Genomic DNA, 24848 nt, shown 5'->3' on the forward strand with positions numbered 1-24848 from the left:
TATTAGTTTACATACAAGTATCTTTTCAGCTCCTCTCAGATCCAGAGGAAACTACAAAAAAATGAAACATTACAGTTCCAGTGTGAAGAATTTATGGTGATATATCACTAATATAACAAGTTCTCATCCAAAATTGTCACATAATTCTGCTTTTTTAGTGGACTTCCACTTCCACATACACTTTAGGTATCCTTCTGAGTCTGCTGCTGTCATTTTGGGATGCCACATCCAATGCTGGAATGTCAACAAAAGCACATGGTTAGGATTAGGCCACAAAGGCAAAGGTGGTTAGGTTTAGGCAACAGAGACGAGTGATTAGGTTTAGGAGAAAAACATTTACATTAATAAGGGAAATGTCCAGTCTCCTGGGTGAAAGGCCAGGGTTTGTAGGACCTCGCCTATCCACCTCCCCTCCCGTCTGCACTGTAAGCACCCTTGAGCTCCTCATACTATGTCGTTATCGGCAGTGTTGCAACCTGACAATGTCCAGCGGTATATTATATGGCCCTGACAGGTTCTGTCTGGCCAACCAGCAGCGTATCCTAACACCACAAAAGGTTCTATCTAACGTCGTTACAAACTGACGCCACCTGGTGCCATATCGTACAGGTGCGAAAACTGGCTTTTGGCATCCTTGCCTTGTACTGAAATCATTGACAAAGTAGTAGTACTTGACAACTTAGGAATGAAAGCGGGCTGGATATATTAGCAGAAATGGAAAATAATACAATGTTATTTTTAGCATATAATAAAATGAGAAGTATTACCTTAAAATGAGCCATTTATATGTCCATAGGTAGCAGTTCCTTTTTTAATGGAGTTCGCCATGTTACATGGTCATGTTCACAGTAGCCCAGAACAGATTAACCAAACACTGGCTCTACATAGCACCATTTGTGTTTTTCACATTGACCTAAGCTACTCCATGATGAGATTGCCTGAAAACACTTCTTTATTCTGTGTTTTCACTGGTTTCAAATGACCTCTGTCAATAGTTGGGCTCCCGGTAAGACTTCTGAACATTGAATGATGAAGAATTCTAATTGGGAGATGTTTCAGCCGATTGCAATCTGCAGTACTCACCAACAGATGCCACTAAATCTCCCTAAATCTTACCGATTAATACCTAGACATCCTAAAAACTTGCCTTGAAATTGCTGCTTCATGAGTGCCAAACTGTCTGGTTGGTAACGCTTCATTATCATAGTACAAAAAAGGGACCACGCAATTCAAAGTGCTTTACAGTTTGATTGAGGAAACAAAAACAAGAACAATATCTGAAATAAAGCAAAAAATCGATGAAAAAAATAGAATATGTGAAAACCATGATATTTATAGAAAGACACTACATCAGCTTTACACTTCACTCACCTGTGCAGCAGCTTCTCCTCTAAGCTGTTCTGATTAGCTGTGATCAGACCACAAACTCAAAAACTCAAATGGAAGTCTTGGGCATATTTTTTTTTTTCACGCTGACACTCCAACTCACCAAACAGCTCATGAGGATCCCTGAACTATTTTCTCTCTATTACGTGGTTAACTTTCCCCTCACATTTTGTCATGTCACATAATTTTAAACTTTGATGAGTCATTGAAGAGAGAGGAAAAACCTCTTTGCGCTAACAAGCCTTCAGCCACCTAACAGGCTTGGTTTGCTAACTGCCAGCTCGGTTATTAACAATTAAAAAAAGTCTACAGAGTTCTTGAGACTTATTTGTATCGCTGACTCTTGTCTCAAAACTTGTTTTTAAACATTTGTCTTCTGAGTATGAATTTAAACTTTGGCAGAGGAATAAAATTGGATAGATCATCAGTGCTAATGAGATTCGTTAGCTTCCTGTATTTTGGACTCTAGCTCTAGCTCTCTCTGGCTTTCTGTCTGTCAGTGGTGCTAATTTTTCTGTCAAGGTTTATCAAAGTTCATTCCCTTAAAGTGACCTTTTGTTGTTTCAAATGCTGGTGTGACCAGAACTTTATACCTCAGTTAAATAATTTATTTTCATTTTACAACTCACTCCTTAGCAACCACAGCCCGATTATTAAATGAAATGAGTTCCTCATTGACCTGTCATTCAGTGGACATTTTGACTCATTAACTAATAACAATGGCTGCATTCAGCTTAGGTGTGTGACAGTTGACGGGCCCTGCAATTATGACGCTGAGTCACTGGTTGTACTTTCTGACACACCGAAACAGAATGCAGCCATTGTTGATAATATTAGTTACACCTGTGTTTCTCCTGCAAAGACAGGAGAAACAAGAAAAGTGTTGCAGGGACAAAAGTCTGTTTCTGATATTAAAGAAGACAGTAAATGAAGGCTGATATGTGTAATTAATACTAAGTGAATTATGTATTCATGCCCTGCAAATAGTGTCTGCATCCACTGCCATAAATGGAGAACCAAATTAAGGTATAATATGTTTACATAAAGTGCAGCCATACTTACAAGTACTATGTGCTTCTGTGGTCTTTAACTACTGAATATTTGAATGTTGACTGTTGCCTTGGATGCTTGTGCAGAGAAATGCACCATGCTTCTTGCACAACATGTCATTACAGATATATGAAGATCGAAATATTAACCTTTAGGGACTGTTTGGCATAATTTAAGTGCTTTTCATTCTTTTGATCATTTTGGCTGTGGTCATGCATTTGGCATACATTTTGGCAAGATTGTGTATTTTGTTTCATCTGAATTTCTCTGAAGTCTGAAGTAAGTCTGAAATACACTGTGGAAACTAATCTGTTACATGTCATGCTGTTAAGTGCAAAAAATGCACCATAAAAACCCATTCAAACTGCAATATTTGATCCCATGGCCATCATGCCAAGCATAAAAACAAGCATTGTATTATTTCTGTGTGTCATTCTGGGCTTTTGCCTTGGAGTTTGTTTTATGGAGGAAATACATGCATTAAAAAACTATTTAGCATGTAGTATATTGGAAATTATTCTTTTTCTTCTTCTTTTTTTCAATATCCGAAAACAGTAGCATCATGACAAAATCCTACATTTAAACAGTAAAAATTCTGAAAATTCATAAATATGTGATATTTATAATAAGATTTGATGTTGGTTAAAAAAATGCAATTAAACTTTTTATGTATAATATTTCATAGAGCAATATGAGTGTTTGCAATATTAAAGGCAGCCCTAAGGATTAAAGTCTGTTTAAAGTGAATTCAGAGATTTGTTTCAAAACACACTCTAAATGTTGGAAATTGCTTGTTGAAAACATGTTACAAAGACCCTTTACTATAAACTACTGAAATGTGGAGTTAGACGGTTGACTGTTTTTTTTTTGTTTTTTTTACCATTTTGCTGTTTTAAGATTTTTTGGGGTTGCCTAAAACTATAGCTCGATGATACACTGGAGCTATGCTTTTTGCCCCTGACAATGTAGCAGTATAAAAACCAGAAGCATCATTAGCATAGTCCTGCGATACTCCAGCGGACACGCCCCCAGCATTTCAGATTAGAGAATAATGTGCATTTTTTCATGATTTCTAGACCTTCTTTTACATACTTGCCGATTTTTTTGGTCATTCAAATTTGGTCAGGTGTTGATACATCTTTCCGGGATGTTACAAACTCAGAACACATTTTAATTAAAGTCTAGGTGAGACAAATTCAGTGAAGCACATTTTAGAAAATACTTGTTAAACGTGGAAAGTAGAGTGTTGTACTGCATTGTGGCGTTTAGTGTGTGGCCTTTAATGGATATCAATTCTCTGTCAACAGTCCAAGAGTTACATGTGCAGCAGCCAGGGGAATGTGCTGTGCTTCACGATAGATTTCGGATCAGGCTTCACCTGCTCAGAGGGAAATTCAAAGGTAAAGTATCACTGAGTTCAGTTGTTGTAAACATCCTGGTTCTGTGCTGTTCTTCCCTCAATAGCTCCTGACGCTGCAGTTTGACATCTTTATTTTCTGTATTGATACACTTTTTATTTTCTCACTTTGGCTTCTATTGCATTTTAAATAACTCTGAAATAAGCACAAAAATATAAAGAATGTCACTTATTTTGCACAATGGATGTTCCAAAATACAGTGGGGAATTACTGCATCTTGGAGAATGGTGTGTCAGTGTTATTAAAAGTACATTTTGGGATTATTTTGGCAGCTTTGCTACATTTTGAGTGCACAATATTTCTTGTTATTGAATTACAGCAAGTTACAGCACTGATTTCCAAAGTACTCATGTTCTTTTGTTTTAAATTATACATTTCCTCAAGTTCTATTGCACATTAAAATGTAAGGTCTTGATCATGCTGGTTTGTCTGTAGTGACACATTGTATTTATTGTCATTGTCATTATTTAAAAAAAAAAAAACCCTGTGCAGCTGCAGTTTATTATACTCTTTCTCCCTTTTAGACCGTACTGTGGCGATATAAGTTCTCTCAACTAAAAGGCTCCTCTGATGACGGTAAAACCAGGGTGAAACTCCTTTTCAAGAATGCTGACAGCAACCAAATAGAGATGAAGGTAAGGCAATAATGTTTCAAAGTAACTTCAGGTTAGTTTGAAGTTGATTCAAAATAACTATAAAAATGGTTAGGAATGACCTTTGTCATGCATTAGTTGGGTTTATGTCTAGCTGGGTTTATTTTATTAGAATATAGAAGGTACAATAGGTACAATATGTACTCTTACTGTCACCCTATCATCATCATCGGTACTGCAAGTACAATATGTATTTTTAATTGCGCCCTGTCATCATCATCATCATCATCATCATCATCATCATCATCATCATCGGTAATGGACGACCATTACCTGCTTCTAGTGTTTAAACCATGTATAGAGACAGAAATGAAGGATGTGTTATGCCTGTGTTTTTTTTTTGGCAACAAGTGCATGTAGGCATAGGCCAGATGGTAAAACCTTGTATTTAGAATTTAGGGGACGGGCAAAGTGATGCTTTCATGAGCATCTACTTATTAAATAGGTCATGTAAACTACTGAACTGTACCAAATCTTACTTGCCTGTTTAACAATCTCAGCAAGGGCATTTCTCTTTTTAACACCAAGACTGCCATACCAGAACTACACTGTAGTAGCTGACAGAAATCTGCCAGAGATGGCAAATTTAGCTAATGCAGATTTGTTGAAATTTTGTTAGAGAGACAGTGGAGTATAACGTAATATAGAGTTTTTAGAATCATTTTCGCCATAAGCCAAAGACAGTCTGAATAGAATCCTTTATCTCTTTACAACAGCAGCCTGAGCAGTGTCTGATCAAATATAAAGCAGTTACATTTTCTTTTTATCCTCAGTGCATGGCTGCATTCACAATGCCCACTTATTTAATTTCAGATGTTATTGTAAAGGCCTTTTCTGAACTTACTCTGGACGTAGCAAATATCTCTTTTTTTATTTGCAAGTTACTTGAAACAAGATTGTTTTTGTAGAAAATTCAGGAAAACTAAAAATGAGCTTTTTTCTTCATATCTGCTTTATAAATCAAAGTATTAGATTAATCGATTATCCAAATAGTTTGTTGTTAAAACTATGGAAATTACATTCTAATACATTGGTCTCTTTTTCCTTATTTTCCAGGAACTGGAGTTTGCTAATCTTACAGCTGTCCTTCACTGTATACACTCTTTTATCGCTGCCAAAGTGGCCTCCATGGACCCTCTCTTTATGTGCAGTCAAAGCTTCCCTGGAAATTATATGAACAGTTAAGAAGACCCGTCCTCATTGTCATGTGCACCCGTGGCAGATCGGCAGTATTTTATGCACAGAGCCAATTGATATGTATATCTTGTTCTTGCTATTTTTGTATGAACAATGGAAAAAAAATATATTTGTAAAAGACTGTAAAGGGAGATCATGTATGAATTAATGATGGAAGGAAAGTATTTAATTTTTGGTGTGAAAAAAAACTACAATGCAAATGGTTTCACAGTTCTTCCATTTCTTTCTCTTTTTTTCTCTCATTCCACGACGGACACTGATTATGATCGGAGGTTTCTTGTCAACTTGTCACATAAAGGCAGCACCCGAGCCTCCATATGGTGTGGAACTGTCGAACATCTGACAACAGGACACGATCCGCCAAACATAGCAACTGCCAGTGTTTTTAGCAGAAAATCTCAGTTGATACTGTATCTCTGAAGGATAATGATGTCGTGCCCACATCTAGTGAGTAAGTTTGTTTGAACAGACAAAATAAATGTGACTTACTGTCACAGGGGAATTCACATTTGCCACAGACCTTTGACAGGGATTTTCTTTCCTTCAAATTCACAGTTGAACGGTAATGAAAAGCAAACCTCTCCCTGTCCCAGTTCTTTGGTTTACTTTGTGTTCACAGACATGACAAAAGAATAACATCTTACAATATAATGCAGTCTGATAAGCCTTCAAATGACTATTGAATTGAAACAGCACCTCTCTGACACAACTAAAATGAAACAGGCAACATTAACTGCAGGGCAGCTTTACTGGCTCAGATGAAACTATATGATGTTTGTGCTATTGTGACCATCTTTTGTATCTAATAAAGGCAAAATGCCTGAGTTTCCAGTCTCTCCGGCCAATGACGACATTTCACTGAAATGTGACATTTCAGCTTCAAAGTATTGTTAGAAGACCCGCTTTAATCAACTCCCGTTCTAATACAGTGAAAAATACTGTATGTCGTAAGTTGCTTTATGTGATGGTTTTAATGTGAAAATGCATTTTTGCTGTGTTTTTAATAAATTGCTCATAAAGCATCAGTGCTTGTCATCCGAGACGTATCCCAGCTCCCTGTGGGTTTAGACATCTACTTTGAAATCGGAGGGTGGTAGTGCCCAGCAACTCAACTACTCATCTTCTGCTTGGCTCTCAGTAGCCTGATGGCTGCTGAGCTTAACATATAGGTTGAAAGTATGGCTGTATTTAGAACGTCTGGATACAGCCATGGGGGCAGGGCCCCGTTCTTTCCTATGTGAGCTGCTCATTGGCGCATGAAGCAAAAAAGCTCTTTTCTGGGTATAAAATACCCAGATCTACTGGCCCGTGAGGCTTGCACACTAGAGACTTATGGCAGCCGAGTGTTCCCAAGTGGGTGACTTCTGCCAGCGGAGTGACTGACTTCCGGTTTAGCGCCTTGGTAGCTTGAATGGCGGTCTAAAACAATTAATTTTGCGGCTCTTTTAGACTTTCCAAATGTTTATTGAACTGGATGGTTTAAATTTAGATAGTGAAACAAACCGTTTCGCAGGGGTTTTGACGCTCACAAAATATTATTCACTTATTTATAGATGTCTCTTTCCTGATGTAAATCTGTGGGGGAAAGTCTTTCTGGGCCGGTGGGCGTCATGTGATGGTCCCAGGTGGTGTAATTCCACTTTTAGCCACAATGCAAAATTTGTGTCAAAGCCTGGCACACTTCCTGGAGGCTTGGTTCATAGCCCATTCTTTATGTTGGCTTGAGATTGAGATTTTACTGGGTGAGCCTGTCCCAGTCATCATGTGTTATTTGGTATACCTGATTTAAGCTGCAATACAATACTGTTAGAATTAAAGCTGGGGTAGGCCATTTTATTTTGGCGTCATTGGACAGAAATCCCATTATAAACTTTGAACGTATTGTGATTCATGTGGTCTGAGAGAAAACTAGACTTCTGAACCTCCTCATGCATATTTTAAGTTTGAGAAAATCTAGTCTGTGATGGGAGAAGTTGGCCAATAAGAGGTAATTTCAGAGAGAGGGTGTACCTATTGGCTGTTCTATAAAGGAGATGCACATACATAACCCTTCACTAGCAGAGATTCCTGCAAAGAACTTTGCTATTCCAGCATCGGCAACAACTGCCTAAACTGCAAAGCAACCCAAGAAAAGAAGACGGACTAGTCAAAAAGAAAGTCCAGGGGCTAATTACCAGTGCTGTGTGCTGGACTATTTATTGATTGATTTCCAGTCTTTTTGCTAAACTAAGCTAAGTGTCTCTTGGCTGTGGCTTCATATATAATGGACAGATAAAAGTGTAGTGCTGATCTTTTATGTAACTCTGCAAGAAACTGTGGGTGGCTGTGGCTTAGAAGTTAAAACGGGTCATTTTCTAATCTTGAGATCCGCAGGTCAATCCCCAGCCAACAGGACGTAGAGTGGGTCATTAACTAATTGGATGATCAACAGTTCATTTCCTGCAGGAAGAAGAGCGAGTCATTAACTAATCGAAGTGTTTGGCTGTTTGATCCCTGGCCAGCAGGTGGTTGAGCGAGTCATCCACTAATCGGAAGATCGGCGGTTCAACCCCTTGCACTCAGGAAGTAGAGCGGGTCATTCTATAAGTGGGAGATTGGTGGTTCGTTACTGGTCATGCACTAATTGAAATGTTTGGCGGTTCGATCCCTGGCCAGCAGGAGGTAGAGCAGGTAGTTTACTAATCGGTAGATTAAGGTTCAGTCCCTGGCTGCATCTTTTGGCCATATGTTGAAGAATACTGAACCCCAAATACTTGAGTGTGTGTGAATGGTACTTTGTGTGGTAGCCCTCGGCCACCAACGTATGAATGTGTGTGAATTTAATGTGACACGTAGCATAACATTGGAGGGATAACAAGATGCAATATAAATGCAAGACTATTCACCAAGTTGAATAAGTTAATTTCCCAAAATGTCAAACTTTTCCTTTGGCATTGTTCATTTCATATGGATTGCTAAATTTTAAGTGCTTGATAGATACACAATGGTAGTCATTTAAAAACAAAAAAAGAAAAAGGTCAGAGTATATTAACCCTAAGGTTTATTTTTCTCTTCAGCCCTTTCCTCTTACTTGAAACATTCCCCTTCTTACTTTCCTTTTTGTCGCCATCTTCCACTATTGGCATGGGAGATGACTTTCCTTTGATACAAGTCACCATCTGATCTCTGAAAGACTCAACTGAAAAACACATCATACACAAAAACATATCACAAATGCTGGTCCCAACTCCACAGACACAGCCTGACACAACAGTATGTGCTGCTAGTGCACCATGGATGACATGATCCCTCAACGGCTTCCCACTGGTGAATGATTACAGGTTGTGTTTATTAGGCACTCAGCCAAGCTGGAGGCGTTGCTGCAGGAGACAGAACTCCGGCTTTGTGTGGTGATTTTTATCCTACATGCGTCTTTTTCTCTCTACATTTCCATATTGGGCACAAATGGCAGACACTGCCACCAGCAATGTCGAGATGCTTTATCAGAAAACAAGAACATTGGCGAAATGTCAGCAAGAAACAGTATTAAATACTCTTAGATTTTGTACTCTATTCACGGGTTACCTATCATATATCTCTGCATTATTTCATATTATCTGTAACACAAAGAGCTGAGAAACATTCAGCTGTGTGCCACTGTCAGTGGTTTTTCATGTCCTTGTGTCACACATATAAAGGCTATAAATGGCACCAGCGCTTAAAAAATGAATCATGACGTTGGATCAGTTCGGATCAAACCTGTGTGATGGCTTCATCACTGTTTTCCCACACTATTTTGGAATGTTGTGGTGCAATCTTTATGTCGTTGGCATGCCAAACGCATGATGATGTTGTTTTGGTTCCAACACTTGGCATATTATTTTCAACACTGATGACATTAATGACAGGTTGTCACTTTTCATTTGATAGGTACCTGCCCTATTGGCTTGGCAAGCTTTGGGGACTTTCACTTTGCGTGAGTGTTTATCAGTTGTTTGGCCAAATGTTATCATATTTTACTTTTATGCAATGAGTCATCTAGGGAATTAGGTTATTTTGAAAAAATCTACAAGCTTGGAATCTTTTTTTTCCATTCCATTTTCATCCGTTTATTCAGGGCTGGGTCGCAGGGGCAGCAGGCTGAGCAAATTACTCCGAGCATCCCAGCAATACTTACTAGCTCCAGCTATGAAATGCCTCCAGGATGTTCTGGGTCTCCTACCAGTTGGACGTGCCCAGAACACCTCCATGGGAAGTGCGCAGGAGGCATCCTGATCAGATGCCCGAACCACCTCAGCTGGCCCCTTTCGAAGTGAAGGAGTAGCGGCTCTACTCCAAGCTCCTTTTGAATGTTTGAGCTTCTCATCCTGTCTTTAAAGCCTCCTGCAGACTGTGAGATTTTTTCAATCATAAGTTTAGTGCAAGCTACACTCTGCGACATTGATCTTAATAAACTTGTGTAAGACACCAAGGTTGATGTATGCATACTGTGCGATGACATCACCTACTGAATCGCAGGCTACACCACAGGTCCATCGACGTCAGTACGCAATAACAAAATGTCCTTGGTGTGCGTCATCCATCTATGCCACTGTAGTGGTAAGAGCAAAATGTAAACAAACAAATCAAGCCCTTGCTATAGCACCATTTATGTGTAAGAAAAAGTCTAAAGAAGAGGAGAAAAAGATGTTGATGGGGTTTGTGGCTGGAGAAAAGAGGCCAATATGGCACACCAGTTTATCAACAAGAACTTGGAGAGAGCGTCTATTAGCATTTAGTAGAGTCGTGGTGATCAGTGTGTCATTTCATGCTGCATTCCTATTCGTTGATTACTAGACGTAGGTTATAACAGCAGTCACACAGTGAGATGGTCATCCCAAATTTCTGACACTTGAATCTCTCTCATTGTGCCCAGCAACCCTATGGAGGAAACTCATTTTGGCCACTTGTATCAGCAATGTCATTCTTTTGGTCACTGGTCAGAGCTCATGACCAAAGGTGAGGGTGGGGACGAAGATGGACAGGTGAGCTGAATGTTTTAGCAGTTCATAAGCAGTGATTGACATGGTTGACAGCTGCATTAGAGACACCTGGGCTCTGATCGGTTATTTTCTTTCAGCCATTGAGATTTTCTGGCAATACCTTTTGAAAAACTATGAGGAGGAACATGAATTTTTTTCATAGACTGTCTGTTTCATGTAGTCCTGTGTGACAGTTTAAGCAAATACCACAAAGTTATATCATTATAAAAGTTACCAACTGTAGCTTTAGGGAATGAAATGTAAAAGTCAACATGCTGGACATTTAACTGGCCAGCCAAGTTTCTAATTTTAAAATGTTAAACTCAGATGCCTCATGTTCAGTGAAGCAGGAGACACATTCAACCTAACCAACCGCCATAGTTAAGAGCTTTTTAAGAACTTTTATCTTGTGCACTACAATTTTGTTTTATTTTGGGAAATTTATCTCCCCACCCGGTCATGAGTCCTGATTCCATGTCAGTGTTGAATATACAGTCTTCCTCTGGCTCTTAACAATGCTGAGCATATGACCCTGATCTTGGTGTCCACGATGGTCACTACAGCCTTGCATGTTTTTTTCATACCCTTGTATGTTAGCATACCTTAATTTACCCTGAAGGGTTGAACTGCCAGCCAAAGAATACTATCTGTCTGAAGCAAATGTTATTTGAGGTCAGTGAAACATTAGTTTCCCACTGGGCTCTTTCTCTATGATAAATTACATGATCATGCAGCTTAGCTGTCTATCACCTTAAAAATAAGAAAACATCTTTATACTCGGACATTTAACATAGTTGTAAAGTGGCTTATATAACAAATTGAACTTCTTTGTGCTCAAAAGTATAATTCCATTCTTTAAGTAGGGTTGTATGGGGTACTCATCCATAGACAGTGGATTACCTATAGTAGATGTCACTCATTGTGCCCCCAGTTTGGATAAGCAAATGAAAGTACAACGTGGAAGCTAAGCAATGTACTGCTGAATGGGGTCAGCAACAAAACAAGTTTTAACCTCCTAAAAAAAGTCCAAAATAAAAAAAAATCCTACCCATTTTCAATGAAAACTAGCATTTGTACGTGTGTTGGGGTATTTTTGTGTACATGGGTGAACACATTAAATATGCCTTTGCCATTACCAGTAGAACAGAGCTGTGTACACAGCAAAGATGAGGAATGAGGGCCGGAAGCAGCCTTCCCGTTGGAAAATAAAAGTAAAGCAGAAAAATACTCTCAATATACTGTGCACTTTAAACTGATATTATATTTTCGGGGGGCTTTATTTAGGTCACTAAAATATGTCTCATTTGTTATCCCCAGCAGTACATTGCTTTGCTTCCATTTCCGACTCGAGCCTGCTTCTCCAAACTGCGGGCATGCAGACTGACATCTACTGTATTTAATACACTAACTATGGATACGTATCCCATACAACCTACCTTCAAAAATTCTGACTTATTCCTTTCAGGAATACACTGTAACATGTGTTATACACTATTTTAATTCTGTTATGATATGGTGTCATAGGAGTTGTTCTCTTATTAAACAGAACTGCATGAGAAATGTAACTTCACTGACCGTCTGTAACCTGTAGCCGTGGTGAGCTGAATGCCAATTAGCAGTACATTTGAGCTTTGACAGTCATCATTTAGTAGGAGTTTTCAAAGGCATCATTAGGCAACTTAGAGGTGTATTTTAGAAAAAGGAGGCCAGAGAGTTGCTCCTCATAGTCGGTTCATTATTCCTAAACTCTGCCAAATGATGTAACTTGTAAAGTGAACTGGCAAAAAAGCTACAGCGGTCAAAAAATAGACTGTCACCATAACTGGCTTAAGGACACTTAATGGGATATTTGAATAACAAAACAACAGACAGGCTGAGATTACCATAAAGTGGATTCAACACCTCCTGACACCGTGGAAACCAACATTTCTAAACTTCAGACAGGCAGCATTTATTGTGCCTGCTTTGTGTTAAATTGCACTATATTGTATTTGTTATTTAGATTTTCCTTTAACTTTATAACCCTAACTCCATATACTAAGAACTTCTTAATGGTCTGCCTGCTTCCATGCTGAGCACAAAATATTCAGATATATGCCCCAATTTTTTCTTTGCACGTCACTGGCTTCATTCTCGACTAACTCTGAGATTCATTTCATGAAAGTTTTGTCTGAAACACTTTAGCGTAGAAGCTAAGGCACTGTGACAAGAGTGCACAGAGAGCGGCGACTGTGCCTGCTGCTGAAGTCACTGCCGGCTGCTGCCACACACACAGCATCATCAAGTTGCATCAGCACCATGTCAAGCATGAATTTCAAGTACACTGCTCAACTATCAATGGGCCGTGACTCTCACAGTTGACTCCGCTGGCAGCATTGGACCCTGAATGCTAACTGAAGTATTTGTGATGAGAAGTTTCCAGGGCAACTTTGGGACCACTGCCATGGCCTTTCTCATTGTTAGTAAAACTTTGAAAATAGGCTCGGGAGGATGGAGGCACAGCACAGGAAGCAGGTCCACAAACCCAAAGACAGCAATGACTGCTGCTGATACCATGTTTTTTTTTATTTATTTGTTTAAAAAGTTATGTGCTAAAAGTTTCACAACAGGGCAGTGACTAGTCATATCAGTCCAATAAATGGTTACACTCAAAAGTGTTGTTTTCAGGCTAAGCCTAAGCAAAGACCACTCAATTCAAGAGAGACAATGTTTTTGATTGCATGTTTTTAATTAATGTGGGGGGTTATTTTTATTTACAACTGTAAAATTTTGCAGAAGAAGCAATTAATTCCCATAGAATTTCCTTCCTTGGTGGATTTGCTTGTGTTGTTTTTAAATGTGCTCTACTGTCAAACTTTGACTCGACTTTGACTTTGACTTGACAAGTGTTGCTGGAGTCTAGACCTCTCCAGACTCCCTACCCTTCTCCATGCTGTTTTGAAGTGAGTGAAGTTTAGAAACCTCCACCCTGCTCCTTCAACTTTGACCTTTTCACAACCTTGGTCATGTCACACCATGTCTTCTTGTAAAAATAGGCTACTTACATTGACAACTACTATTGTATCAATCTACAAACCTCAATGTAAACATGGGGAGAGGAAATTAAATCTATGTCATAGCCTTTCAATATTAAAGTAAATAATGGACCATCATAAATACCCCAGTAAAAACAAACAAAAAAAAAAAACAGATTTCATTATTTGTTTGACAATGTCAAATATCTTTGTGAAAAAATTGGACATGTGTATTTAAGTAAGTATTTCAAGCTTAATTGTCAGTCACAATTGGTGTCAGAGTCAAAATTTTGAAACCACATGAACTTAAATGTATACTGTGCAAGGATTGTCTTTTACTGTTTGTAGACATCTTGCCAGTGAAAAGGAAAGTCAAAGCCAACCCCAAGTTGATATTTGGCCTTGCTATAAAGCCTTTTTTTTAGCTGCTGTGGCTATGATTTTCAAAGCTTCCTTTTGGATAGGTGGTGGTCTGGCACCTGGTTGCTACCTTTTACAAAATTCGGACCTCACCTAAGTGCTGTGCCAAAGAACATCCCAAATACAGCAAGATAAGAAAATAACGACAGACTGAGGGCTTAACAGGTAAATACACTGCCACACACACCTAGCATGTCATAAATGATTATAGAGGCATTACTTTTGCATGAGTCTATATATTGTTTTCTAAGAAAATTTTGCATAGAATACCTTAAACCCAAACTATAATGATGGTGTGAAAGGGTGCCAAGGGACAAACGGTATGTCCAGTTTGTCAGGTATATCCCATCATCCATCATCGCCAGCTTATTTTATTTGTCAGAAAGTGATTTCATTCCCTCTCTGTTTTGTCTAACAAAGTTCTTTGACATGTTATCTCATGACAATTCCCCTGTCACAGTGACTCCTTATTATCATCTGATTAGTCTCTGGATGATTCAGTCACACTGATTTTATTCTGTTATTGCATTTTTTGTCAGTAGATCTGGGCCACCATTGTCAGCACACCCAAAATAAAATTTTAGCTGGAAATCTCTTCCCCCATTAGACTGTAATTTCTTACATAGCATAAGACCGCTGCTTATAAAAAGTGTCTTTATCAGTCACAAAATGTAAGAGAAAGATCACACTGTGTTTGTATTGTATCTGGGATTGTTACACAGAGCTCCAAGTGTCAAAAATGGCTGAGATAATGAACAGAAAAAAATGTTCTTTTTTCAAGCCAGTCAACCAAGGACAAGAGAAACACTGATTCTCTGAGTTACTCTAGTGTGAGCAAGTTTGCTTAACCTTCACAATTGGCTCCCTGCTTTATCTGAATGTATAAAGACAGGTTTGGCAGCGCACACAGCACTGAGATAAGTCTTCATAGTCACTGTGGAAATCTTTGGCTGTTCTATTGTTAACTGCTCATAAAAATGACTTATTATTTCAATTTATATTTCCTTTTCATGTTGCTCTGCATTATTCTTCCAATGTTTTCAACTGATGAAGCCAAACGTTTCAACTGTAAGTAGTTTTTTCTTATTAAATGAATGCTTTTGCTGAAATCAATTTTCATCGAAAATGTTTGATCATCTATGAAAATAGTAGAAATATAAGGATTGTAATAAAAATGATGGTAGGAAATATGGTTTAGAACTTATTTTAAATCATATTTGTTTTTTACTCACCCTGCTTCTCTTCAGAAAGGAGATGGAAATGTCAGTCATAAAGCTTTTTCTTTCTTTTTTTAACACAAGAAAAACAGCATTATCTGTAAAGACAGGGACAGGATGTTCTCCTTGTTTTCCATGTTTATATTCTGATCTCTGTTTTGCATTAAAAACAAGTCAGTAGATTTACAACCAAATCTGGGTTTGCATATTGATGGCGATTTTACCTCAAATACATGAAAATAATAATTATCTTCTGACTTTTAAAATGCTACAACAACATAAGAGTTCCTCATTTATAACCATAATATACACAAATATTTTCAGCAAAATGTCCTACAAAATACTCACAACAAAAATGGCTTGATAGGATCATTATTACTGGGAGAATTCATACATAAGTAGCATTTTACTGTACCGTTATTGATGTGGTGCTAATTTTAACAGCTTTGTATACAACACGGCAGCTAAGCCCAGTTCTTGTTAGCCTAGGGTTTGAGATCCCTCACAATGAATTGAAGGGGTCATGATAGAGTTCTGATACACAAATTTCATATTTCTTTTACTTATTTGAACCACAAACTGATTTATATGCCTCCACGCCGGCAGTAGCCATGTCTGGAGAAATTATGTTTTTGGGTTGTCTGTCCGTCCTTCCATCCCATTCTTGTGAATCTAATATCTCAAGAACACCTTTGGAGAATCTTCAAATGTAGCACAAATGACCACATGGACTCAAGAATGAACTGGTTAGAATTTGGTTGTCAAAGGTCAAGGTCACTGTGACCTTGTCAGTCTCATTCTTTTGAATGCAATCTCTCAAGAACACTTTGGGGGTGTATTTTCACATTTGACAAAAACATCCACTTGGACTCAATGAGCTGATTAGAACTTGGTGGTCAAAAGGTCAAGGTCACTTCGACCTTGTTTCTGCCCTATTGTAAATGCAATATCTCAAGAAGAGCATGAGGATGCTTCTACAAATTTGGCACAAATGTCCACTTGGACTCAACAATGAAATGATTAGAATTTGGTGGTCAAAGGCCAAGGTCACTGTGACCTTGTGTCAGTCTCATTCCCTTGAGTGTGATATTTCAAGAACACTTCTAGCGAATGATTTACATTTGACAGAAACATCCCCTTGGACTCAACAATGAACTGATTAGAATTTGGTGGTAAGAAAGTCAAAGGTCAAGGTCACCGTGGCCTTACAAACACTTGGCAATAACTGAAGAACTCATACACTAATTGTGACAACATTTTACAGGTTACAATTATGAGTTGATTACATTTAATATCCAAAAAGTCAATGGTCAGTTTCACTGTGACATTTTAACGGTCTGCAAAAATACTTTTCTGGCCATTGATCAATGTCATAACTCAGGAACAGATGGGGAGACAGACTTACGGGAAATAAGATTGGGATCTCAAGCCAAAAGGTTTAATATATAGCCATTTATTGTGTTTTAAACTTTATAAACTTTATAAACTCATGATCTGAAAAAAAAGCCCAATATATCTCTAAAATGTAGAGTAGAGGCAGACAGTGGCATCAAATATATCAAATTCTCAAAGTGCAGGTACCAAAAAGATTGTATTTTAAGTACTGTACTTGTGAAATTGTATTTACTTTCCACCAATTTGTGCCGCGTCTCAGATTTTCACGCTGTTCTGTTTTGATTCTGTATATCTTTCAGCCACATCAGTCAGAGAACTGCTTATCTCTGCATATCAAGAAAGTCTTCAAATCATACACGGTGCCTCAGTCCACTCTAGACAACGGTAACAAGCCATCAAATGAGTTGTCAAATTGTTTGAACTAACACAACACGTGTCCAAGGAGGGACAAACCAAAGCTTTCATTTTGTCTGTCGATTTCTCTGCCCAGACGAAGCTCACCCTCATCCTCCACGCTTGTGTTTACATTCTCTCGGCAAGCTGAGCCTGAGACCCTGGAGATTTCTCAAGCTGCGGAGGTTTTTCAAACAACTCTGCAAGTCCTAAAGAACAGAGCGAGACAGAGATATAAAAGGGATGTCACAGCACTGGGTAGAACTGCTTTATTTCATTCAATCCAAAAGAACTCACCTTGAAAGAAAACTTTAGAGAAGTTTGACACCATAGAATCAAAACAACTTAAACACATCCAAACAGTTAGGCCACTGCCACTATTCTTACCATTTTAATATTCACAATATTACAACAAAAGATGGTCAAAGTCCTCATAAAGTAGTGAAAAGGAAAAGAGGAGCATTTTCAACCCCCTAAACCTTTTGAAACCCGAACAAATTGGCCAGATTTCTTTCAAAAGATGGAAAGAAGGTGAAGAGAAACTTAACAAAAAAAGGACCCAAAAATTGGCAAAGAAATGGGCAAAAAAGGTATAATGACATGGAAAAAAATGAAAAAAAAATAAAAAAGAAGAAAAAGGTAACAATTTTATATATAAAGTTATAATAGTTATAATTAGTTATAATTATAGTTTTCTGGGCATTTTCCCCTTTATTGATATTCTCTCTCTCCCTCTCTCTCTCTCTCTGTCTTAAGAAAGTTTCAGGTCATTTTCTTGTCACCCTTTGTTAATTCTTTGCAATTTGCAGGGAATTCCTACCCAGTTATCTTGCCCCTTTTTCGTATTTTTGAAAGAACCAATTTATTCAGGTTTAAAAGATTGTAATGCTTGTGAAAAGTGTTTGAACACAGCATGCAGCAGGAGAAAACTGATGTCTATCCAGATTTTAAAGGGTTAAAGGCTGGTAATATTAAATTGCACTACATTTTTCTCTTGCTAACTTTATCATGTCCTTAATGCCAGAGTTGCTTTCCTGGGAGGACGTGGAGCTGATCGCAGAGCTGTCTCGGTGTCCGCCGGTAACGCATCCAGCCATCTGTCTGCAAAGTCATCTCAACCAGTACCGCTCCATATCTGGCCTCTGCAATAACAGGTAAAAACGGACTTCTTACCTTGTTGATTTGGCAAAGAGCGAGGACTATATTATTAAATAAGGACAAATATATTGTGTGTAAAAACTAATAATGCAAGCAGATTCTTTGTTGAAAAAGAAAAAAAAACATATAAATGAGCATCCATTGATGAGGGAAGCTGATGGGGGAAAACCTACAGACGTCTACAGATTACGTGCTGGGTATCCTCCTGCGTCTGTTGTCGACGTTCTGGTACGGTGTGTCAGTTAACGCCTATTAAATTTAGTGTTTTTGCACTTTTGTTTTGACAGGAAATGTACAGATTCTGCTGGTTAGTGTCGTGTTATTAAAAACACTGCGTGAGTCCACTGTAGCTTTTAGCGTAAAACTCTTTTATTGAACTGTGTACACCTCACCCTAGTCTGTCTGCTTCCCGCCAGTCACCTCCCGCTGACGTCATCACTGTGCGACTTTGTAGTTCTTTTCCAAGTAATTCAGTTACACCACATCTCTCCTTTCTAGAATCAATGGGTAGACTGCCAATGATTCAACAGACCTTAGAGGATTATTCTGCCTCTGTGGCTGAAAGGTCTGGTCCTAGCTAATGCCAGTCACACACACAACAGACACACTGCAGTTTTTCTCTCAGCACTGAGCAATTTGTGCAAAATCAAATACAATACTTCCATCCTAAACCCTGTACTGTTCTGTCCACACTCTAAACTCTGAACTTGAACATTTACAAAAAACAAAAAAGTGCAAAATCAGAAAAATTAGCAATCACACTTACAACCATTTTTCCTTTAACTAGTATTTTTAAACTTTCAATATTCTAGATAGTTTATAAGTTCAACCGGATTGGTTTCACAACAGCTCTCCCAGACCTCGTTCTAGGAGTAGGCGTAGATGGTGGTTCAGGAACACTCTGCTGTAATGATGTTGCTGCAGGTTGTTCTACTGAAGGTTGTTCTGGAACACCTTCCGGGAACTGCTCAGCTGCAACACAGTTGTTCGGCTCCGATGAGGAATTCCAGGGGATGAGATGACGGCGATTTCGCCTAATGGTCCCGTGGGGTCCCTCCACCAAATAGGAGCACGGTGTTGTGTGTTTTCCGATGACAGCTCCTGCTGCTCCTTGATCTGTGACCCACACGTCCTGTCCTGGAGTGAGTCTATTGAGATGCTTTGCACGGTGACTCAGGTTGTAGCGTTGTGCATCTTTCGTTTTCCTCATCCCTTCCTTCAGCCTAACAGCATCTCCATCAGGGAGAGCGGGACTTAACAAAGCAGGGAGAATAGGCACAGTTGTGCGAAGCCTCCTCCCCATTAGCAGTTGAGCTGGGCTATACCCGTTTTGGAGAGGGGTAGCCCTGTAAGCCAGTAAAGCAAGGTAGGGGTCATCTGACTTCTTCAAAAGCCCCTTCACTGTCTGCACTGCACGTTCAGCTTCAGCATTGCCCTGGGGATATTTTGGGCTACTGGTTACATGCTGGAACCCATACGACTTTGCAAATGCTGCAAAGGCTGCTCCAGAGAACTGTGGCCCATTATCTGTTACCAGGGTCTCGCAGATCCCATGACGTGCAAAGATTGATTTAAGGTGGTGGATCACATCATTAGATCTTGTGGGAGTTAGCAGGGCAATCTCCACATATCTTGACATGTAGTCCACTACTAGCAGGTAGGTCTTGCTCCCTAACATGAACAAATCTGCTCCCAACTTCTGCCATGGCCGGCCAGGGTACGGTGTTGGCATTAGTGGCTCCCTGTGGTTCTGTCTCTTCTGGCAGCATGCTCTGCAGCTGAGAACCAACTCATTTAACTGCTGACTCAGTCCCGGCCACCATACTGACTGTCGTGCCCGCTCCCTACACTTAACCACCCCCTGGTGTCCTTCATGCAGCTTAGTGAGAACCTCATTTCTCATGGTTGAGGGTATGACAAGTCTATCTCCTTTTAGCAATAGACCATCCTGGACAGTAAGAACGCCCTGTCGGGCCAGTATAGCTTGAGTGTAGGTTCATTCGTGCCGTGAGCTGGCCAGCCTTCTGCACACAGCTGTATCACTCGAGCACACACACTGTCCCTCTGCAGCTGCTTCCTCAGCTCCTCCAGATAGGCAGCGCTTGCAGGTATGTTCTCCATCACCATATCCACGTAGATATTTGTGTCCTCGAACAGCTCTTTGTCAGCTGGTGTCTCTTTTCTCATGACAGGCGCTCGTGACAATGTATCCGCTGTCCATAGGCACTTCCCTGGCACATGAGACATGGAGTAGGAATAGCGCATAAGATGCATTCGAAAGCGTTGGATCCGAGGGGGTAGGACATCCAGTGCTTGAGACCCCAGGAGACTCAGGAGAGGCTTGTGATCCGTCTCCAACTGGAAATGTTTTCCAATGAGGAAGTTGCTGAGCCTCTCGCAAGCCCAGGTCAGGCCCAAAGCCTCCTTTTCCACTTGCGCGTATCTCTGCTCGGTGGGTGTGAGAGACCTCGACATGAAGGCTACTGGTCTCCACTCCTCACCCCATTTTTTTAGCAGGACTCCTCCAAGTCCATAAGATGACACGTCTGCCATGACTTTGCAGTCTCTGTTAGGATCATATACGGCTAGCACCGGCGGTGACGTCAGGGCATCCTTTAAGTCTTGGAAGGATTTAGCCTGCTCTGCTCCCCAAACCCAGCAGTTCTTCTTCGATAGGAGATCTCTGAGGGCTTTGTCCCTCTCGGCTAGCTGTGGGATAAACTTGCCTAGCTGGTTCACCATTCCTAGGAAAGACCTCAGTTCACTCACTGTTTTTGGCTCAGGCATTTCCCTCACAGCCTCCGTCTTGCTTGGGTCTGGACTGATGCCACTGGCGGAGATCACGTGGCCTAAGAAAGTCACCTTTGACTTTGACAGGTCACACTTGCCAATGTTAAGTGTGATGCCTGCCTTCTGTATCTTACTTAGCACGGTATGCAGGCGAGCATCATGCTCCTCTTGCGTACGACCCCACACCAGCACGTCGTCGATGTGGCAAACCACACCTTCAATCCCTTCTGTGACCTCCGTCACCATTCTGTTCTGAAAGTGTTCAGGGGCAGATGCAATGCCAAACGGTAGCCGTTTGAAATAATAGCGTCCAAAGGGCGTGATGAATGTTGTCAATTTCGCTGAATCTTCTGTCAGTGGGATTTGCCAAAACCCCATATTTGCATCCAGCTTACTAAATATTTTGGCTCCAGCCAGCCTCCCAAGTGTTTCCTCTACGGACGGTAGAATGAACTTTTCTCTACACACGGACTCATTGAGGTTAGTGAGGTCGACACATATCCGCACAGGATCCATCTTGTTCTTTCTGGGAACCACCACGATGCCGGCACACCAGTCAGTAGGCTCCTCAATTCTGCATATCACCCCAAGGCTTTCCATGCGGGACAGTTCTTGCTTGACCTTGTCCATCAGTGGCAATGGGATCCTCCTTGGTGTCTTGAGGGAAAATGGTGTGGCACCTGGTTTGAGCTTGATGGCATATGCCTGGCGCACCTCCCCTAGTCTGCTGAATAATTTTGGATAGTTCTCCTGTATTGTCTCTATAGTGACACTGTCAAGGCGTGCGACAAGCCCTAGTCTGCAGCTCACAGACCTCCCTAGCAAGGCAGTGTGTACATAACGAACAACGTACACCTCTTCCATCTCTTCTTTCTCGCCGATCCTCAGCAACAGCTTGGCAACGCCTACAACATCAAGTGGCCTCCTCCCCGGTCCAAGGAGTGGCTTAGGTGCTTTGTGGAGCACAGGTGGGTTTTCTCTGTGTATTTTGTGGAACACGGCATGTGGCAAAACTGTGACATCAGCACCTGTGTCGATTTTGAACGTCACGCTGCTGTCATGAATGTCTATGTTGACCATCCAAGGATCACCGTTTGTTGTAACACTGCCGAGGAAGATGGCATCCTCATCCTCTTCCACCTCATGTACAGATTTTGAGGCCTTGCACACACGTTTATAATGACCCTTTCTCCCACAAGCATGACAGTTCACTTCATTTGCAGGACACTCACGTTTCGAATGTGATGGAGAGCTGCCACATTTATGGCATTTTGACTGTGTCCACTTTTCCTTGCTATTTTGAGTACTGTGTGGTTTGAAAGCACGTTGGTGTTTGTTTTTAGCAGGCTTGCTACTTCCCTTAAACACTCTATCAACAGACATTGCCTCACTTGCCTGAGTTCTGGTGTCCCCTCTCAGAGAAGCTTGCTGCTTTTTCACCTCCTCACTCTGCCGTGCCATCCTGACTGCTTTCTCCAAAGTCAGATCTGCGTCTAGCTGCATGCGTTCGGACAGCCTCTTGTCTAACAGACCGACGACGAGTCTGTCTCGAAGTAGCTCATCATGTAGCACACCATAATTGCAATGTTCAGCCAGCGCATATAGTGCAGTGACAAAGGAATCTACAGTCTCACTTTCTTGCTGTTTTCGCAGGTTGAATTTGGCACGCTCGTAAATTACATTCTTTTTAACCACAAAGAAGTCTTGAAAGCCGTCACGCACCGCTGTATATGAGCTGCGTTGAGCGTTTGTCAGAGCCAGCCCACGTAAAACATCATCCGCCTCGTCCCCCATGCAGTATATCAAAGTATTAACTTGATTCTCTTCAGAGCTTGCATTTAGATTACTTGCCAGGCGAAATCTGTCGAATCTCCGGATCCATTTGGCCCACTCCTGCGGCTTAGAAAAATCGAAGGGCTCAGGTGGTTGGATGTTAAACGTAGCGCACGGACCCGCTGCCACAGCGGCACCCGGAGCGGCTGCTATCCCTCTGTTAGCGTCTCCGTCTTCACTCATCCCGTCCGTAGACTCCCCTCTCTTCTTCCGCGGTGTGCAAACGATCCTTTTGTATTGTCGGGCTTAGCTCTCTACGCTAACCACAGGACTTCTGACACCATGTCGTGTTATTAAAAACACTGCGTGAGTCCACTGTAGCTTTTAGCGTAAAACTCTTTTATTGAACTGTGTACACCTCACCCTAGTCTGTCTGCTTCCCGCCAGTCACCTCCCGCTGACGTCATCACTGTGCGACTTTGTAGTTCTTTTCCAAGTAACTCAGTTACACCACAGTTAGATGCATACATTCTTAATAATAATATAATATTTTATTTCTAATGCAGTTTACATTTAAAACAAATCTCAAAGTGCTACAAGAAAAAAGGCAGTGACCAACAAAATGTCTGTAAAATTGCAAGTAAGTAAAAGGTGACAAGAAAATTGCCTTAAAAATTAGTTTTAAAAGAGTTAAAGTTATATGAAAATTAACAAAAAATGTAAAACTATAACTATAAACTATATTTATAAATATAATAATTTTATATTTAATGTTACATAAAAATATGATAAATATAGAAAATAATACATAGATGTATATTTCTTTTTTGTTTTTTTTACACTTTTGCTTATTCTCATATATATATTTTATTTTTCAACTTTTTTTGCTAATTATTGGGCCACATCTTGTTAGGTAGAAAAAAAAATCAAACCAATGTCCTCAGGTTTCAAAGAGTTAATGACTAAAAGTGGCTGTCATTGGCTACCGTAGGTTCTCTACTGTGTACTCTGCTTTTACATTACCCTGTCTGCTGGAAAGTATGTACTGTATATATACTACTGATATGCATATGTGAATATGTTTTAGTGGAAACACTATGCTCTCTCGATTATGCTCTTAATCACACAATGAGGAAATACTGATTAATGTATTTGGCAAGTTTTAAAAGGTGTATATTGAACTTAAGAAAATGGTCACTGACAATGTATGTTAATGTATGTTTTTCTATTATACCCTCTCTTAGGAACCACAGGTCAGGGAAAGATCGTTGTCGTAGTGTTCTGGATGACCTTATGGAGGAAAACAATTCATATATTGTTTTGTATTGCAGTATTTGTGGACACGCCTCATGATTCTTGTTTTTGTCAGGCAAAATCCTCTTTGGGGAGCAGCCAACATCCCCTTGGTCAGGTGGCTTCCTGCTGAATATGAAGACGGAGGGAAAGAACCCAAGGGCTGGAACCGGGGACGGCTCTATAATGGATTCCAGCTTCCCCTGGTAATCTACAAAATACTGGTCTGATGGACACAAAAGTCTTGGTGGCGAAATTAGAAATGAAGTGAGCTCACCCCACAAATCCAAGTTAATGTAACTTCCCATTTATTTTTCTAACCTGTTTTACAGCAGATAAAGTCCATAGCAATTTAGGAACAGCAGAAATGTGAGATGACACAGATTACAGCTGCATGTGAATATTTTGCCCTGTGCTTTAAAAGGACACTATTTCCAAAGCTTGAAAGGTGTCCAGTCATCGTGTGGATAAACATTATTTCTTTAAATAGCAGATGAAACTGTTATGCTCATATTTGCATTTGATTTCTGGGTTTAATTTATGCACTCATTAACGGAGTGAGTCCTTTAGTGGAAGGAGAACTCATCAAATATGCATAATATTTATCCAGCATACAGTGTACCCTCATATAAAAGACCTATAATTTACTTAATAAGTCTTTTGAGATAATTAATAATCTTTAATCCCAAAT

The 24848-nt window shown here is 40.1% G+C and overlaps 2 protein-coding genes across 2 annotated transcripts in view; both read left to right on the forward strand.

Annotated features, from left to right (window-relative positions):
* Nucleotides 1–6726, forward strand: part of sntg2 (syntrophin, gamma 2) — a 116642-nt gene extending 109916 nt beyond the window's left edge. Inside the window, exons 15-17 of the mRNA XM_088087681.1 lie at nucleotides 3744–3836; nucleotides 4379–4489; nucleotides 5564–6726. Of these exons, the coding sequence (XP_087943807.1) occupies nucleotides 3744–3836; nucleotides 4379–4489; nucleotides 5564–5692 (333 nt within the window). The 3' untranslated portion in view covers nucleotides 5693–6726. The remainder of the gene's footprint in view (nucleotides 1–3743; nucleotides 3837–4378; nucleotides 4490–5563) is intronic.
* Nucleotides 6727–15100: 8374 nt separating this feature from the next.
* tpo (thyroid peroxidase) overlaps nucleotides 15101–24848 on the forward strand; it is a 44682-nt gene continuing 34934 nt past the window's right edge. Inside the window, exons 1-5 of the mRNA XM_088087672.1 lie at nucleotides 15101–15206; nucleotides 17050–17134; nucleotides 17241–17401; nucleotides 18168–18297; nucleotides 24234–24363. Of these exons, the coding sequence (XP_087943798.1) occupies nucleotides 15116–15206; nucleotides 17050–17134; nucleotides 17241–17401; nucleotides 18168–18297; nucleotides 24234–24363 (597 nt within the window). The 5' untranslated portion in view covers nucleotides 15101–15115. The remainder of the gene's footprint in view (nucleotides 15207–17049; nucleotides 17135–17240; nucleotides 17402–18167; nucleotides 18298–24233; nucleotides 24364–24848) is intronic.

This window comes from Plectropomus leopardus, chromosome 14 (assembly GCF_026936395.1).
Source record: "Plectropomus leopardus strain MGB_pleo_1.0 chromosome 14, ASM2693639v1, whole genome shotgun sequence".
NCBI classification, from domain to species: domain Eukaryota; kingdom Metazoa; phylum Chordata; class Actinopteri; order Perciformes; family Serranidae; genus Plectropomus; species Plectropomus leopardus.